Here is an 18,911-nt window from a genome sequence, read left to right as displayed (position 1 = left end):
GTTGCCTCATACAGTCGGCTCGGGAAGAACGAGGTTGTGTGCAAGAGTGAAGTTACCAAGTTCCTCTTTTTTCTAACGGAGAGAGGGTATCCTGTTGAAGTAAAAATGTGTGTTTGTGTTATACTGATGTCAGTGAGCAACTGAGTGCAGAGTGTGAGGATGAGAGGGATGGGGGATGGTACAGCTGGATCAGAGAAAGAGAAACTCAAAGCATTAAGTTGGGGTTTCATGCTTGGGACGCTGCCTGACTCAGCTGAGGACATCGTCCAGCACGAGCATGGGAGGACTCGGTCTCTGCTCACGGCTCAGAGGATACCAATCACTTATTCTAGTTCTTGGAATCAAGCCTTTCCCATAATAGAAGCAGATCTCTTTTTTTCATGAAAGATTACCTCATTGTTTGGAGAGATATGACCTCTGGAAGCAATTATAATGAAATATGGATTGATGTATTTTTGGCGCAGTGGCTTGAAATATATTTCTGTGTCTGTGTATTTTGCCACTGAGAAGATTGACATGTGAACTTCTTCACTGTTTGTGTGTGTGTGTGTATGCTCCTGATAACTGCAGAAGAATGGATGTGCCAAACCAATTACAAAGAAAGGAGGATTTATATTCAATAGCTTCTTCTGCTAATTTCAGCCAGAAAATATGAATAGAGTTGATAGGCAGCAATTTGTTTGTGAGCTTGCAGAGTGAGATAGAGACTCCCACTCAGGGTCTTCCTGTTAAGCAAGGCTTTGTTGCTGAGGATAAAGCTCAGGAATTGATTGACTTGTGCAACACGCTGCTTTTCCTGAAGGAGAGTTGTCTTCTCACGTTACTTTCTGCAAGCAAGACAACAAAACACAAAACTATCTGGCTGGCAAAAGTTGTTAATTTAGCAAAGCTTGAGTTATCTTTAGAACGGTTTTTATATGGCTGATGCAAAACTAAACTTTGAATTAATATTTTACAGCAGTCACAAGCCTTCACCCTGAAAAAAAGGTCAACTTCTTTTAGTTTTCTTTCAACTAACCATCTAATTTCTTTCTGTGAGATATCAAACTGTTTTATGAGGACACGTTGCAACAAGAGGGCACAACGAGGTCCTCTGAGGATAAGCATGGCTGGTATTTGCAATTGTTGGGCTAAACGATGCACACGCCCACACAAGTGTAATTGCCACTGTATCTCTCCTATGTCATTAACTTATTATTTTTTTTAAATAAAGACATTAGAAGGTGGGACTGGAGTATTTTGGGACAACATACACTGTAGTATGAACTTGTATCCTGCTTAACAAAGCAAATCAGCGTGCATGCATGTAATCAGGTTCCCAAATACCGTTTGACTTTTGGTGCCTTCAGTTCACTCAGTATTTTCTGTTAAAATAATACATATGTATATGCATAATATGTAATAATAAACACTGTTAAAACAAACATATTTGGATATGTTGGATACATAGTTTGGATACATATTTTCCATAAAACATTCTTCAATCTGAGAAAGACAGTTTTCCCTCTCAAGTCCTATCACGTTGCCTGCTGGCTGGTGCAACACAATCTCTGACAGGGTTGACAACCACGCCACATTTTTGATCCATGGAGAAGATTGCTTGTTCTGGACTCATAAAATATTATTAATTAAGGTTGGGGAGGCTACAACAACTGGAATCAGCTTGAGGGTTTAAGAATAACCAATCACAAGTGGATCTATGACTCATGTAAGTTGATTTTACATGCTGAATGGACGCTATGTCCTTTTACACATTTAGCCAATACAACAACTATTGGCCAGCAGATGGTGATGATGCAACCTGCTTGTCTTGACAGGAACCTCGTGTCAACCATTTTGTGATGCAGATTTCCACAATATTCTGCTTGTGTAAAAGTCTATGTGCACCTTTCCAACAACTGTTCTCTGAAAAAGTGAAAAGACCTGACTTAACTACGTAAATCGATTTTAATTTAAACATACGAGTAAATTGATATATTTTAGATTGTTCATTGTTCAAGTATCTAATTGTTTTACTGTTGGTAAAGTCTGGGATATGGATTTTGTTTGCAATTATGATTGTTGAAAGAGTTTTCTGTATGGATGCATTTTATATTTTTAAATGGAGAAAACCCCTCAACATTAAAACAACTTTACAATCACCCTTTAATTCAAAAAAGCATTTCGACTATGTCATAATCATTTTATATACTACAATCCATACCCTTAATTTCCCATTAAATACCTTGATTATGTCATTAACAGAATGTAAAGCTAAATTCAATGATTCAGTTACATAATTATTTCAAATAAGCACAGTAAATAATTTCTTTATACTTATGTTTTATTAATTTTCACCGCACATGTTCAGGGAAACACATGTCAATATGGGTTTGTTACATGAATATCTATTCCACTATAGATATCTGTTTTTTAAAAATACATGTTATGAGATGACATTAGACTGGCATGGCACCAATAGAAATCTCTTTTTTTTATAATAGAGTTCATGTTACTTTAAAATTAGATATATCGAGACACAGAATCGTCGGCACACATCATGTACAGTACTTGACACTCAAAAACCAAAACCAAAATCAGTGACCCGCTTCACTCAACGTTGATTTGCTTACAGCAGATAGCGCAATCCATTAAATTGGTTTCCTGAAGGCAAATCAAGAGCTTGCTTTGAAGGAAATAAGCTGTCATCGGATTGGCGGACCATGACGGATGTGAGTGAGTGATAACTGAATTTTGATAGAGCAGCCGTGTGAACATCCGTATCAAAGCAAGGACTTGAACATAGAGATTTGGAGAGTTGGTATAAATGCTATAAATCTTAATGCCACGCAACAGCTGGAAAACAGCCTTGTGGCGTAGAGAATGATGACCGGGTAAAGTGCTGAGTGATGAAAGCTGGATTTCATCTGCCTGAGGAGCAGCGCTGCTCCTCATGAAGAGAAGTATAATTAGCTCTGCAAAGCAACAACCCCATCTAAACTCAAGGTTATCTCTTCTGGTGAGAAAACAAACTCTGTGTCCCAAATCCACACTTTAGATGTCAGCCAAATAAACTGTCATTTCAGGCAATGTAAAGTACTTTGTTAAAGGAATACTTAGTCCGAGCAAAGACCATTTGTAAATTAACGAAGAATCAAGAAACGGAGAAAAGTCTCGATAAATTGAAGTAAATTGGGGCCGCGCTTAACAATTGCAAAACTACATCCAAATATCCATTTACAAACTCACACGACTCGTGCAGGATAATACAAGTCGGATTCATCCTGTCGTATGCTTTCTGAAACTTTACTATTTAAATCACTTTCCCATTACCAGTCTCATGCTCGGGCAAATGTGCTACTGGTCCATGCAAGCTCCATGTTACGCAGTTACGTTGCGTTGTTACGTTGCGTTGACGTTGCGTTGTTACGCTACGTTGTTCCATTACGTTGAGTCGACGTTACGTTGAGTTACGTTAGTAGTTGTGTTGCCCAAACTTTATCAAGCATTTTACAACGTTACCACATGGCATTGTACGTTTCTGCAAGCTAAACATGAGGAAAAGCAGTTTTGGTTTCTCGTCGTAAAATGCCCCCCAAATTTTCTGCCGACTGGGTTGATTCTATAGTATGGGCTTGGGACTGAGGAAGCTTATAATAACAGGGCAAGTTGCCAAAATGGATAGCATTGGCTTCTCCTCTCATTGTGGCTTGTTCTGAGTCCAATCACAACAAATACACAGCAGTTCTAGTTAAAGTATAGATGAGTTTACGCAGGAAAATCTGAGCCCATCTGTGCATGGTAAGATAGTTCCCTGCCAAAGGTCTCTGACTGTACTGTCAACAGCCTCCACACAATGTTTACCAGCACTTGGCCACGGGCCGGTGTTGATTTCCCACCGTGATGTCGACACAGAGACACAAAGACGATTAATATGCATGTCAGGGGTTTGTGAGTTTGGTTGTGGGGAAGACCGATGTTGTACACCCGCTTCGAGTTTGACCCAGGAAAAACTATTATGTCAGGTGTAAGGCGCGAGGGATTTTTGAAAATGAATATAAGAAGGAGGACAAGGTTGCTCAACGTAGCTTTGTTTTAAAATTGATGCCCAAAACAAGCAGATTCTTGAGCAGCAACACACAATCGAGCTGAGTGAGGAACACAACGCTGAGATTTTCACAGCTGAGAACATGCTCTCTGCTCCTATCCCTGACGATGTAAAATAAATTATAATACATTGTATGAGCAGTCGGCGCCTTTGTCTAATTGGCTATTAATGACATCTCTGCCACAGTGGAGGGCTCGGCACGGCCAGATTTATGTTACACTCCTGAATGATAATTCTCAAAGCTCTGGAGAACGTGCTAATCCGCTGCATAATTCATCACCGCACAAGCCTACTTCTCCATTCAGCTGTTCATTATTCAAAAGGTTTAGCTTTCGTTTTTTTGGGCTTTTCAGTGCATCTGAAATTCTGGAAACATACACAGCTAGCTTCCTTTTACATTTAGCTTTAATCTGCCTTCCTGGTCATAATAACATGTTGTGGTTGCAGCTGTACGTCGTTTAAGCGTTATGTCAGAATCTATCAAGCCTTTTTTGTTTCACAGTATAAAGACACAAAAGTAGGAAAACAATAACGTGTCTCTTGTATATTTGCACCGATGTACCGAGGGAAAGAGGCAAAGCGGTCAATGGTTACGTATCACATTCTAACTATGGCATGAAAACCCAAACAATCAACACAAAATGTCACACAAGTAGGCAGCAATGGTAGAAATCAGCATCTGCGGAGCAATAAAATACAGAACACACTTCACGGATCTAAGTACAAGCCTTTTTTTTTTTTTTCTCCAAGCAAACAATAAAACGCAAGCCTAATATGCGGTTCCATATAGCTTCGTCTGCCCTTATGATAATGTAAGTGTGTATTTATTGAAATTGCTATAGCGCGACACCTTGTTCACATCTTTACGCATTGTCGGGTTGAATTGGATGCCATTTGCAGCAGATTAGCTCGTCTTTTTTCGCGCTCCGCTCTGTTTCCTGAAATTTAATGGAAGCCTGGGAGTCGTAATTAGCACCCAAAAATACAAACGTCTGTGCTGTTTTACATAACTTGCAACCATCGTCTCTTCACAATAAATGATCGGACAGAAATTATCCAGATTTATCACTTTCTTATTGATCAACAGTTCTATTTAATTATTTCATGGTTTTATTCTGAACACTCTTGTGTTGAGAGGCTCTGAAGGCCGTTTGCTCCGTAGTGCTAATATTAAGCTACATTTACTCCAACGGAGATGTGGGCAATGTTTTTTTTTCCTTCACATTCTGTTAAGTATTTTCTCTCTGATGCTCAACGGAGGAGGAAAGACGATGGCATGTAAAAAAAACAACTAAATAAAACAACGGACAAAGCTGTGAACAAGGAGTAATAACGACGTTTGATACCATCTGATAAAAAGATGCAAGAAACTGCCTCGTCTGAGGAGGAAGTGCTGAGACACAGTGATGTTTTCGAGGATGAGAGATTGCCCACCCGCCTACTTCCTGTCAGAAAGCTGACACTTCCTCCCAGCGATGTTGTGAGACTCGGCTGCACTAATTACAGCGCCAGGTCCGACTGAGGCTGCAGGATTCTGCCTTGACTGCAAAATTGTGCTTAGCAGTTTATGTCCCCCGAAGTGTTAAGGCTTTTTAAATCTCAATACCAGACAATTTTCTAAGTACTAATGAGCTATACCAATGAAGTTTAACAAGATGAATGATTAGATGTAAGAGCGGTATTAAAGGTTTATATATTCACAAATAAGCACAGTCAATTTGAAAATAAGTAGAGGAATGGTGAAAACAATTGGCCTGGTATTGGTGGTTTTTCGCCCCAACTCATACGATATGTTTCGAGTCAGAGAGGAAAGGTTCGCAAAAGCACCTAATCATGGTTGATCGAACTTGCAGGACGTGTTAATTCGTGGACAGTATCTTCGAGCCCCTTCAGCATGAATTTAAAAGTTCTGATCTTAACAAGATAGCTGCATAAATGTTGCTCTTTATGCAAGAAAAAAAAACTGAATTAGCTATGGACTCTCTCTAAAAATCAATCAATTTCCAATTTCCCGTCCAACACAACCATGTACTTTGATGCTCTGCGAACCTAACCGCCTGACAGAGGCTCCTTGTCTTTCTCGCATTGGGAGCCAGTAAGGATGAGCGGTTAGCATTAGCGGTAGCTGCGGTTAATGGAGCCACAGAGTAGCCATGGCGAGCAGGAGCGACGCCCCCAAGGTGGAGGCCAGGGAGGCGGCCAAGGGCCTGCCGTGGTTCATCAGCCGGAAGGAGATGACCTCCACCTTGAACCCGTCCTCGGTGGCCATGCAGCGGAAGACGCCGTTCCTCAGGGGCGTGTCGACGGCCGGCCCCAGGATGCAGAAGTCTCCGGAGAAGAGGCAGGGATAGTTCTTGACACAGTTGTCTTTCTCCCAGCGGTAGGTGGCGTGGAAGGAGCGCACGGGGCAAGGGAGAAAGACGGAGGTGTTGGACTGCACCATCACCTCTCTGGGGGAAGTGCGACGCTGCTTCAGGGCTGGAGGGACAAAGACATACATTTTGTTCATCCCAAAATTATCCGTTCATGTTGTGATTGTGAATATTGATTGTCTTTCTCGTCATCAATTGTTTTATTCAGTGAAAGTTAAACATGATGTATTGTTTTATTTAACAGATTGGAGTAAATTGATGAAAGCATATTGTGTGAACCTTTACTGTGTTTTGTATGTTTCCTTTGCTCCAAGATATTAGTTAAAGATCAAAACACCTCTTATTTTTTCCTGGGGAGAATAGATAGACCTTGTGACCAGACCTGTGGCATCACTGACACAGCTGGAAATAAGAGCAGTGTTAAGATCAGATAGTCGTCCCGACGGAGGGACGTAATTGTCATGATTAGTTGAGGTTATAACTGGGTTTTGAGCTTTAAAACAGGGCAGGCCATGATGTAAAAAAAAAAGAAAAAGCAAAAAAAAAGAATCTCCCTGTGGGTTTTTGGACTCTGCTCAATTATATGATAATCATCTTTTTACTGAAGCAGCTCAGAAAAAGATTCCTATTTTGGTTTAATTAAGATACACAGAGAGAGTGGGAGAGTGCAGATAAGAGCTCACCAGCAGCTTCCCCACAAACAGAGGAGTTTGAATGGTCCAGGTTCTGAATGAGTGTCCTGTTGGGAGAAAAAAAAAATCATAATACAGGGGACAAATTAGCAATATTAAGTAGTCTCACAAATGGCTTTAGAACCGCCACATAAACCCACCGTTAGTCACAAATTAAAACATGCACGGACAAATCATCCAACAATGTCAGCGAGGAAAAAAATAAAAGTCAGAGGCTCATTACAGCACATGATTGATTTGTAAAAAAATTGAAATACACAAGATATATTGAAGCCAAAGCAATTCACTAAGCAAGCCAAACAGAAGCTGCAATTTATTATTAGTAAAAACAATTTTCATCCGCGTTTTTTTAATTGCATGTTTTGGCTTCAGGCCATCAGCCCTGGTTTTAACGGGAGCTCTCCCTCTCTCTCTCTCTCTCTCTCTCTCTCTCTCTCTCTCTCTCTCTCTCTCTCTCTCTCTCCCTCTCTCCCTCCCCCCTCTGGTCGACTCGTGCAAAAAAACTAAACAACGGGTCATGGCTCTGCAGCAGTGACATCACATCTAATCATACCCGGTGGTGACGTTGTATCCGGGCGGGATTGGGATGCACTTCCTCCTGGCCCGGTCCCAGCCGCAGTACGGATCACGGGAAAGGATGCACTCCCTGCATGTGTCGCCATAGCGACTGCAGTCAGCCAGCGGCAGTCGCTGGACCTCCATCGCTGTACCGACGTACAGGTGTCCCTACGGGGGAAGAGATGCGATGGACTGCGTCACCAGTATTACTGGAATAAATCAGCCTGTACGCCATTCAAAACTGCTCCCTTGACAATTTTTACGACACAGTAATTACAAGCAGTCAATATCTTCTGAATTGTTTTATTCATTTTACGGTAGCAGAGCTTTTCTGAAGCAGCTTTCAAACCAACAGGGGACAGTAAAAACCTCAATTCAAACCCAAAATGAGGAATACCTATACAAATGACTTGACTGGAAGACATTTTATATTTTCTAAAGGCTGATATAAAGATTAACACTCCAGTCACCACATGTTGGCATTATATATCGACATGCAGCGGTTACGTTTTATTGAAACTTGCACGCTATAATAACGAGTACAACGAGCAGGAAAGCGCTCATGTGCTCCTCTTTCCAAAAAACTATGATCATTCTTCCCAATTTATCCGAGTAGTTCCGTTGGCTAAACTTGAAACCTGTAGTTTACAGAAACATACTATTCCAACAGTTTTACTGCCGACTGGATTGAATATTTAACTGACAAGAGAAAATAGGGAATTATGTATTTCTAAAATTCCCTTAAATGAAAAAAACAATCCAAAATCCCTTCAAAAATAACCTCATTTGGGTGAAGATAAAAGGCTGCAGGGTAGATGATCGTGATGCTGCAGCAACCAACTATAAATGACCATCTAATTGTTTAACAAGTGAAATTATATTCAGAAAATAACATTAAAAATCACAAATAATGTCATTTTATTTTGCGGTGAAACCAGGAACATGACTGAAACCACCCCCGGACATTATTCCTCATACCTTTTGGGAGTCGATGGCCATGTTCAGAACGGGGCCCTCGTTGTGAAACAGAGAGTACTGAGATATGATGAAGACGCCCTCGCTGGTGTGAAGAACCTTCAGAATTTTGCCTTGATCTGTGGAAGTACAGAAGGACAAGACATTGTAAACGGAGTGGAGGGATGCATCAACTCATCTGCAGAAAAAGGCCTCCTCGGTGTTGTGGAAAATTGAGCATTCTGTTTTTCTCTTTTCTTTTTTTGCGGCCCCTGTTGTGCTTTCCAAAGTGTTTTATAAATACATGCATTTGACTTGGACAGCTTCCACTCACGAGGTAGGCTGGAGGGCCACAGGCAAAATGGCAGGCGAGAGTTTTAGAGACTATTTGTTTGAACGAGCATCTGTGAAGGAGGAGCTGCTCTGGGAAGAGAAGTAACCTTAACCTCGGGTGGAGCCAATGCCACATTACTGGCAACAGTAACACAACAGACAGAGGTTGAGCTCTGCAGTAAAAATCAAGCGGACTCAGGGTGGAAATATCAAGCCTCAAAACCCTCAGTATCCCAGTTTCAGGCTTACATGTTGCTCATTTATTATTTGACGTTTGAATTGTCATCAAAGTACCAACCAACAGACCTCAGACCAGTTCAAGCACAGAAAAACAGCACACGGTTTGGACAGGAGACGCTGGAAGGGCTGTCCGCTGATCCAGCTCACATAGGCCTTATCAACATTATAAAAGCTGCCCATGTGTTCTCTCTGCACCTTCAACACCTCCTCAGCACAGTGGCCTCACCTCCGTGCACGGCCCGCGTTGCTGACACCTCGTGGTTTGTTTAAAGTTAATGTATTGCCTTGTCACATTCCCTAAGCCGGTGTGTGACACAGGGAACAAATAAAACTGGGCTAGTGCAGGTGCACTGATCGCTTGTGCGGCAGGACACTTAGAAGGAAACATAAGAAAAGAACTTCTTGCGAGATATCAAATGCATTGTTTTAAGTAGCTACACTGTTAGCGTGATCAACTAAATACTGCACTCCACTAGCCGCCACTCTGATGAACAATTAACCAGACTTGTCCATCGACGACTGTTGTCGTTAATTGTCTCGTGTCGTTTTTATATTTATCTTGTGTATTGTATATTGTGCGTAAGAGCAACGAATAATCAAATTTCATGTGTGTGTAAACACAAATGGCTAATAAAGCTGAGTCTGATATGTTACCTTACCGCAATACCCTTTAACGTTTAGCTAATTGGAACATTACGGCAATAACAGTTGAGTTAGCAACAGTCACAGTTGGTTGCTTCCAATACAAAAGCCATAAGAGATCACACAAAAGAAGTCTCTTTTCAGACAAAAAAACGATTACCTGTGTTTGTGTTTTCAACATGGTGAAGGGAGTGGGGGGATTCAGAGCTGCACAAATGATGAAAAGGCCGTGTGCATATTTGCTCCGACTATCAAATGAAGTCTGCCTCATAAACTAGGTTTCTTTCTGTTTGTCCCCCACCGGCCTGCTGCCATTTGGTTGTTTTCATCAACGCTGTGCTGTGCTGTGGGTCAATAGCGCCGTCTTGCATGCAGCTGGATTTTGAAAATGAATACTTACGGCGTCTTTATTGTAGCTCCGAGCCCTCGCTCAGTTTTGTGCAAAAAGCCGTTCCGCTAGCAGTCAGCTAAGTGCAGCATCTCTCTCGCAGACTGTTTACACCCCGTGCTCTGCACAGTGTTTTCTTTATGGCTTACGTTTTTGGTACTAAGTGGGATGATATTTAATTTGACTGAGCGGCAGTGAAAATGTTCTTCCACTTTACTACTTGGATTCTGTAACTCATCGACTCTTTCCTTTCGAAGTAACGACTTCACAGTTTTAAAGGCTCCTTTCAGAAAGACGTTGTAATCTTCTTTTTGTGACATCTAAGATGTTTTTTTTTTACCTTCCTCACTGTGAAAATGTGATTACACTGATGCCTTTTTATCTCACTTCTTCATTTCCTGCATGCTCCCTCCATGAGGCACTCTCACAATCGTAATTATGCTGGCGGGTTCTTGCCGTCACTTAGACTTCCTTTGTCCTGAAACTGTCTCGTCTCTTTTTCATAAACTTGAAATCTGTTTTTGTTATACATTTTTTTCTTTCTTCTTGTCGTCAAAGATACCTTTCCTCATTTCATCCTTTTTATTTTTATGTGATTCTTTAATCGTGTCCGCAGCTATTTTCAGCTCTTTTATCAAGACGGTGTGTCAGTACAAAGATAGCAGCACGACGTTCTGCAGGTATAAAAGGGTGACAATGCTGAACTCGTGTGACTTTTGCTGAGATAATCAGTTTTGGGTTTTTATCCAGGGAGAGTTTGCTGAGTGCACATATTCTTTTCTAGCAAACACACATTTCCTCGTCCATTTTTAACATCGACACAGTTGCACACACTCCTTATCCTGAACTTTTGCCTGTTGGCCTTCTGTCCCAAAGGTCAATAAATAAATGTTCCAGCTGGCCTAAAGACTCAAACTCTATCTTTTGTTAAGAAGGTCCGTTTCCCCGTCTCTCTTGGTTGCAACCTCTGCACATGAACACTGAGTTGCCGTCACTCGCATATCAAGGAAAACAAACTATTTTTCTCTGCCAGGCTCTCCACCTTTTGATCTGCCTCTCTAACCTTTAAGCCACTGCCGCCTCGAGTGTCGCAGTGAGTTAAAAGACAAATTTCTTCTGATCTCAAACACTAAGTAAAGTAAAGAGAAGTGTATGGCTCTGGCCTTTCTTCCATTTCCCAAAGGGATCTTTCTGCTGTCTAGTTAAAAAAAAAAAAAAAAAAGTCCAAGCAGCTTTACATCTTCTGGTAGCCAATCTGTCAGCGAGTTACAGAAGGAATATAAATATTTCACTCCTGCCTGTTCTTTTGTTCCATTCCCAACAACGGCCAGCCTTCAGAGGCTACTTGAGCTCCACAAAGCTGTCATAGGTTTAGGGTCCTGACACAACACTCTCACAGGCAGGCGCCTCACGGCCGTTGCATTTCAAGAGCCCGGCTCATGGTCAATGTGTCCAGCATTGTGAGCTTAATATAGCCCTGACTTGCAGGGAATCAGTGATTTCAACCAAACTTAAGTTTAATAAACTAGTATTTCTAAATTGATATTCATTTTATTTCAGTTCAACAAAAAGAAACATCAAAACTAGGCAAAAAAAAAAAAGAATGAAAGGTATTTAAAAACAATTTGGCGTCTCACAGAGATGTCAGTGTTATCTCTGGTAAAAAAAAAACAACAACTCAAATCAAGTATAGAAAGGAATCCACTTGCTCTGGCCTTCAATTAGCCTAATTTGGACCAGATCTTATAATGCAGGACTTTTATTGAGTACAGTACTGTATTTCCAGCTGTATCTATTGCCATAAATATTCCTTGGAGTTGAGCCACTTCTGACTAAGAGGTACTCCAATAAAATTAAGAAGGCCTGCAAGAAAAAACCCTATAATACCAACTGTTAACTGGGGCATTAAACCCCAGTAGGTTTGGAGGAGGGCGTATGTCACAGAAAGGTCATATCACCACAACCAAGATGCTGCAAGAGTTTCTCTTGACGGTCGTCATGTCATAATAAAACCACTTTCTGTCAGTCAATCTGCACCCCGTTGAGTCTGTAACAGTAGGAAAGCAGCTTTGCGAGCCGCTTGCAGTGAACACTATTGTCTGCTGACGGATATGAAAATATGGTGATTATATGCATGAGTTCTGTTCATGTAGTTGCTGTTTGGTGATCAAAAGACAGAGAAATTAACTGTGTCAAATCCTGCAGCGTTCCGTCAGCGTGCTTCTTACAGGGGAAGTCCCCCACGAGACTAGTTAGAAAGGGTTTAAAACACAGAGTAAGCAGTAAGACGTTTAGTTAATTGGGACTCTGCAGGGCACCGTCTTGGCAGTTTTACATTTTAAAGTGAATTTCTTTTGGCCTCCAAATAACGTCATCACTTCGCCAGACGACTGTGACTAGAAGAAGCACGACGTGTGTGTGTGTGTGTGTGTGTGTGTGGGGGGGAAATTAGATGAGTAATGTTCTCTGCTTTTATCAAGGTGCCCTTGAGCGTGCCATCCGCTATTTCGTCACTCTGCTTGAGCTTTTAAGTGTTGAGCAGGCAAGTGTTCGCCTTGAAAATAATACACATATTCAAGCTGTCCTGTGCCTTCGTCTGCACTGAGACTCACGCGTGTTCGTTCTTGTGCACACGTCCATAGCTGGAAAAAAAAAAGAGATCGACCTCGACGAGACAACCTGCTCGCAGGGCGGGCAACAGCGCCGGCAAATAGAAGAACACGTGATGAGGAAAAAGAGGACTGCCATAATTAGCGCCCACATCAAGTGAATCTATTTGTTTTAGCCTTTTAAATCCATGCACGTGTTTACGTGTGGGCCAGCTGGTCGACTTTGCGTTCGCACCACATACGAACCCGCCTGCGTAGAAGCCGACAGCCGGCTAACGTTCGAAGATGTCGTGAGAAACTTTCAACATGGTCATGAAAACAGTCTCGAATTAGGACCGACGCCTCCATATGACCTTCATAAATGAATAAGCCCATCATTGTCTTTTTCTATTAAGCCGTTATAGCGCTCATCGTCGGTGTCACTGAGTTGGATTCTGGTGAAAAAAATCAGATGAAATCACGCAGGTTCAGCAGAAACTCCTTTCAGCTCAGACTCCTGCGGGGGGGGAAACGTGCACCACGGTTCATTTAAAGTGCACTTAATAGATTTCTGCCTTCAACAGAGGGAGCCTCGCTGAGAGCGACCTCATCCCCTTCAATGATATTTATTGTTTGAACTCTACGTTTGCCCTCGAGGCGGTGCGGTTTGTGTCTCTGAGCTCGACTTTGTGAAAGGATATTCATTGGAATTTCCATCACCAGGGAAGACTAATGTCCCACGGGAACCAAAAAGCATGCGCTTCGATTTCCTTGTATGGGGTCCAGAGGCGGACTCTGGTTCGCCACTTCTCCTCTTCTGATTGGTTTAAGAGGCTTTAATGCAACCATCCATCAGGAAGAGCTGTCTGTCTGTCTGCCCCACTCACCGGAGATTGGATTATTTCGAGGATGGAGCTTCTCTCCATCGTTTGTACAGCTACATGGGCGTGTTTTGGAATTATTAATTATGCAGATTGGTGAGCGGGGCTTTTTTGCAATCCTCTGAATATTGATAGTTGGGGCCCTGACGGTGATGCAATATTGAACAGGAGAAGAAGAAAAAAGGAATGTGATCAAACGGGATTTCAGAAAAGATCAGAGGAGTCAAGCACAAATTATCCGACGGCGCTCCGACCTCGAGGGGCCGCCAGAACCCCCCAAGTGTGGCCTTATCCTGTCTTTGGTGCTTTCTTTGTTCTTTTTTTTAATATCAAATCAGATTAATGGTGTTTGTGTGTGTGTGTGTGTGTGTGTGTGTGTGTGTGTGTGTGTGTGTGTGTGTGTGCGTGCGTGTGTGTGTGTTTGTTGTAATACAAACCAATGAATGCAAAGTTACTTTTGCAAATGAGAAAACAAGCAACGATTTAAAAGTTATGTTATGAGATCTAATATATTGAATAGCACACAACTTGAATGTTACTCTGAGCAGAATAGGCTACGTTCAATTCAAGTATGTTTCTTCGAGAGAGAGAAATAATGGTACAAAGCTTAATTATGTGAGTGTGGAAGAGCAGCTCTCCAGTACAACCTGTTCCTCTGGCCTGAGATACCAGTGAGACTCACTCTGCTCTGGTTTCTTTTTACCACAGAGACCCTCGGCTGTTCATAGCCCTCCGGCCTCTCCTCCTTGTTCCTGACACAGTTAGTAAAGCCCACAGCGAGAAGCCAATCTCACTTCTTTAACACTACGTTGTGTTTGTGTGTGTGTGTATGTGTGTGTGTGTGTGTGATCTTTTATTAGAAGCAACCCAGAACTGCCTGGTGAACGACAAGCGCACACGTCCACCGCAGGAATAAATTGTGCTCAGAAAGATGACACTCGACGCTCATCTTTTGGGTGAACTTTAGCGCGGTGAGACATTCATGCACGCGCGAGCATATGACTTGTGATGGTTGCCATAGTAATCTCCCTGAGGCACAATGCAATTTTGTGAGTAACTGCAACGGGCAACAGCAGCGCCTCAGCTTTGCTGCTTTGATCAAATAGAAAACAGTCGTGCGAAGGCCAAGAAGCGTTTTAATGGATTTTCTACAGAATACATTTTGACCTTGCATCTATTCTTCTTCTCCTCCTTCTCCTCCTTCTTCTTCTTCTTCTTCTTCTTCTTCTTCTTCTTCTTCTTCTTCTTCTTCTTCTTCTTCTTCTTCTCCTCCTTCTTCTTCTTCTTCTTCTTCTTCTTCTTCTTCTTCTTCTTCTTCTTCTTCTTCTTCTTCTTCTTCTTCTTCTTCTTCTTCTATTCAGTGCTTCAATTACAATGTATCTTTCAGCTGTATGGGTTTTGTTTGCATTTATTTTATGTCAATGATGTTTTTTTCCCTTCTTATTTTTCATTTTGCTCACCCACAGTGTTGTGCTGCTGAGCTGGTTGAGCCTTACAACCTGATATGAGAACAAATGATGCGATGCATTAATGTTTACATATTCTTAATCCCTTCTCTATTCGTTCTTATTGCCAGAATAACTGACCACCATAAATGAAGCAGGTGCAGGCCCATGGGCGAGCTAATGAAGAGAAAAAGGTCCTGCTTTAAGGACGTTTTAATAACCAAAGTCTGGCCATATATCTTTTCTTTCAGACACATTACCTGCAGCAGCTGGCACCTGTTTTCAGCCTCCATAAACTAACTGTACATTACATGCTCAGCACCAAATAGCAGAATGACAAAGTTAGCGACTTGCTGAGGATGACAATTCAACATCTGAGGAGACAGATTATTTTTTTTCCAGACCTTGAGGGGGGACATTATCTTAGGCCTTTTTTTGGTGGAGACCGAATCATCAAAAAGACAAACACAACTCTAGTGGGATGATAATGTTGCGCAGTGTCTCGAGGATGTACTTGGCATGCAGTAAAAAGCCGACGACAACCACCCAGCACAACACTGCAAGTGCGACAAAAGTGCTGCGAGCTAATACAAAAAAAAGCCTAAAAAGAGTCATTTAACAATGTGATCCACAAAAGGATATACAGATTATAAAAATAAATACTGTTCATTCAGGAAACTGAAGCAGCAAACACTAGAAATCCCTTTTAAAAGGAAAGAAGTTAGTTATATGTTGTTTTCTTAACACAACTTAGAGCTAATCAATCTGCATTACACATTGGATTGATATTAACTTAAATTGTGTGCACTAAGCAGCTGGATTATCTTGGAAAAGATAATTATCGAATTAGGACTTACAATCTGCAAATATTGAATATTAAATGATCAGAATCGAGGGCATAAAAAAACTGATTGGGACATTCTCAGCTCTATGGTGCTGCAGCTAAAGAGCTTACTCATGGAGCGCATCGCTGTAGCTGATGTGCTCTACTCAGACAAGTCATCAAACGCCAAAGAGATGCTGCAGGAAAATGACAAGAACTTGAAATAGTCAGCTGTCTTACCCCTCAAATTCCTAATGCCACAAGAGATTGTTTAAAGTGAACAGCACGTGAGGCCATTTGGAAAAAGGTTCAAGGCCGCGGCAATCAATTCCTTAACCTGACGAAGACGTAATCCGTCCCACTGCATCAAATCCGAAAGAGGGCGCTGTTTCTCCAATGCAAACCGCGTTTAACGCACACGCACGCACACGCACACACACGCACACGCACGCACACGCACGCACACGCACCTGTTCCGAGGTACAGGACGCTGTAGTGCTCATCGTTGACCGCCAGGACAATGTCCGCCACGGCGTGCGTGATCTGGTCATCCGTGGGCAGGTCGAGCGGAGCCACACCGACGGGTCGGATCACGTCCTCGATTTCTGGGTGGTATCTGATCACCCCGAGGTTTTTGATGTCGTTGTGACCTCCGGTTGTTGAGTTTTTCCGGACACACTGGAGAGGAGAATTGATGTAATCGGCGGGGCACTTGTACAAACAATGTGCCCTTGAACAAAGAGATCTAAATTGCTTCTCTTTTATTAACGCATGCCCTTTAGAAAAAAAATAAAAAAATAGCACTGACTCATGCAATTGCATATATTTATCTCTCCGTTTAGTTTTTCTCCGTGTGACAAACAAAGAAACAAAGTATTGTATTCTTACCATCCCAGGGCGATTGTTGCCAATGAATGGACTGCTGTACCCCTTCAGTTTGGATGTGGTGAAAGCCTGGTCAATGTCTTCGATGGAGTAGGCACAGATCACTGTCCTGCCCCTGAACAAAAGCAGAGGGAAGCGTAAATACATCCCCCATACAAGAAGGTCGAGTGGCTGTGAGGGACACAGCTACAAACTCACAGCCGGCTCGCGGCCCTGGAACAGATTTCTTTGTGCATTTTCCAACAAAAGTCCAGCAAAATGCTCGTTACATGCATGCAGTTTTCCTTCACAGAACACATATTGGTTAGGTTCAGGCAAGAAAACTAGTTAGTTAGGTTTGAGAGAAAGATTAAATGAAGCTCAAGCGTAAGTTCAGTCAGGAAGACAATCCCTACTCTCCGGTTCATTCATAAAGCCAGTCCGAGTCTCACAGCGAGTACTCCGTCAGCTGATTGGGGGCGTGTATGTTGAATGAACCAACCAGTCGGAGACGGCCAATCACGGCCAATCACAGTGTTGCTTTCAAACTTTGAAATAGTTTCCCCACTCCGCTTGCTGTCAGTATTGTCATTTCAGCTGAAACCGACGCGACCCTCCTCCAGCTCAGGCTCCTCCAATGAGCATTCAGTCCTGCTCATCATTCATCATCGGGTTACAGCAACTCCCTTCGTCAACACCACCACCAGCATCTGGACTCCAAAGGGATTCTGATGGCTCAGATGTCAGCGTCACTCCCCCTCGCTCATCCTAAATCAGGATGGAGTCCAATCGCCAAAAGACTTTGCACTATTCAAAAATATGCATTTATAATAAATGATTGTTAAACTCTGGAACAAGTCTCTCCTGGTTGACGTTAGGTTAAGCACGGTTTGATATGGAAGCGGCATAAATTGACGTGAAACGTTACGTTATGTAGACGTTACGTGACAAGTTACTCAACATTAATATATCGTTTATCACAATTAAAAAAACAGCAAGGTGAAATTGGTAAAATTCCAATTTTTGTTTCTCAGAGAATTTACAAACTAACATTTTGTGAGATGTCGTACAAAGTGCTGTATGCGATGCCTTCTTAGCCTAGCTAACTGTTGTGTTGCTGCAGTTAAGTGTCAAATCTTCTTCTTGTGTTCTCAACATAGAGAACGAGGCCATGACAGACAAAAAGATCAAATAAACAAGTTGGTTGATTTGAAGTCTATCCCGACAGCAAAACAAAAAGCATTGTTTTTTATTATGTTGTCAGAACTGGTTTGTGTTTTCAACATGGAAAAATTAATTGCTTTTGTCTATTGCAGATAACTTCAGCAATACGTGAGCAAATAAAACATTTGACAGGACGAACTGCAATCAGTACTTCCTTTGCAAAGCAATTAGATACATATTTTATCAATGTCTTGCAGAACATCCCAATGTTTATTATCAGATGTATGCCAGCTGATGTTGCTGGAACAGGCTTTGCAAACTCTGTGAACAATTCTTTGGCCGACTCTTTTTGCCACAGAAAAGCAAAATGAAATGGAAACGAAACACTGACAAGACACATTTTCAAAATATCATATAATGAGGAACTTGCTTGTCTGCGTGTCTGTTTGTGTGTGTATATATTGTGTATATTGTGTGTCGGTAGGTTATGTTGGTATGTGATGCGCACTGCTGTGTTTTTCTAGTTGCAGCTACCGTCTCCTTGCATAGCTTAGTTTTTTATATCAGTTCTTTCATTCTTTTATTTGCATGTAAGACATCTAAAAGCTCCAAATGTCCAGAGTGAGATATTTATTGATGAATTTGATGTTGCACAACAAAACGTGAACATCTCTATTCTTGTGTTAACCACATATAATATTTCAGGCTTCTAACCAAAACCCCATCAAAAGAAAAGAGGTTTGAGCTGCATAACAGTGACTTATAATTAGCTTGTTTTGAACAACTATAATTTTAAAAAAAAAGCTAACTTAATGAGATAAAAGAAGGACTTTATTCCCAATAAACATGAGTCCTTGTTGGTAAATTGGCTCAGCATTAA

At 41.7% G+C, this 18,911-nt stretch overlaps 1 protein-coding gene across 1 annotated transcript in view; it reads right to left on the bottom strand.

Moving 5' to 3' along the window:
* Window positions 1-2,314: 2,314 nt before the first annotated feature.
* Window positions 2,315-18,911, bottom strand: part of lingo4b (leucine rich repeat and Ig domain containing 4b) — a 59,991-nt gene continuing 43,394 nt past the window's right edge. Inside the window, exons 10-15 of the mRNA XM_068569457.1 lie at window positions 16,892-17,003; window positions 16,474-16,681; window positions 8,688-8,803; window positions 7,705-7,877; window positions 7,143-7,198; window positions 2,315-6,565 (exon numbers count right to left, since the gene is read on the bottom strand). Of these exons, the coding sequence (XP_068425558.1) occupies window positions 6,219-6,565; window positions 7,143-7,198; window positions 7,705-7,877; window positions 8,688-8,803; window positions 16,474-16,681; window positions 16,892-17,003 (1,012 nt within the window). The 3' untranslated portion in view covers window positions 2,315-6,218. The remainder of the gene's footprint in view (window positions 6,566-7,142; window positions 7,199-7,704; window positions 7,878-8,687; window positions 8,804-16,473; window positions 16,682-16,891; window positions 17,004-18,911) is intronic.

The sequence above is a fragment of the Clinocottus analis genome, unplaced genomic scaffold (genome assembly GCF_023055335.1).
Source record: "Clinocottus analis isolate CAN_PGR_092001 unplaced genomic scaffold, fCliAna1.0.p SCAF_9, whole genome shotgun sequence".
Classification (NCBI taxonomy): domain Eukaryota; kingdom Metazoa; phylum Chordata; class Actinopteri; order Perciformes; family Cottidae; genus Clinocottus; species Clinocottus analis.
Note: the sequence above shows the minus strand (reverse complement) of the source record. Positions and strands in the feature narration are given on the sequence as shown.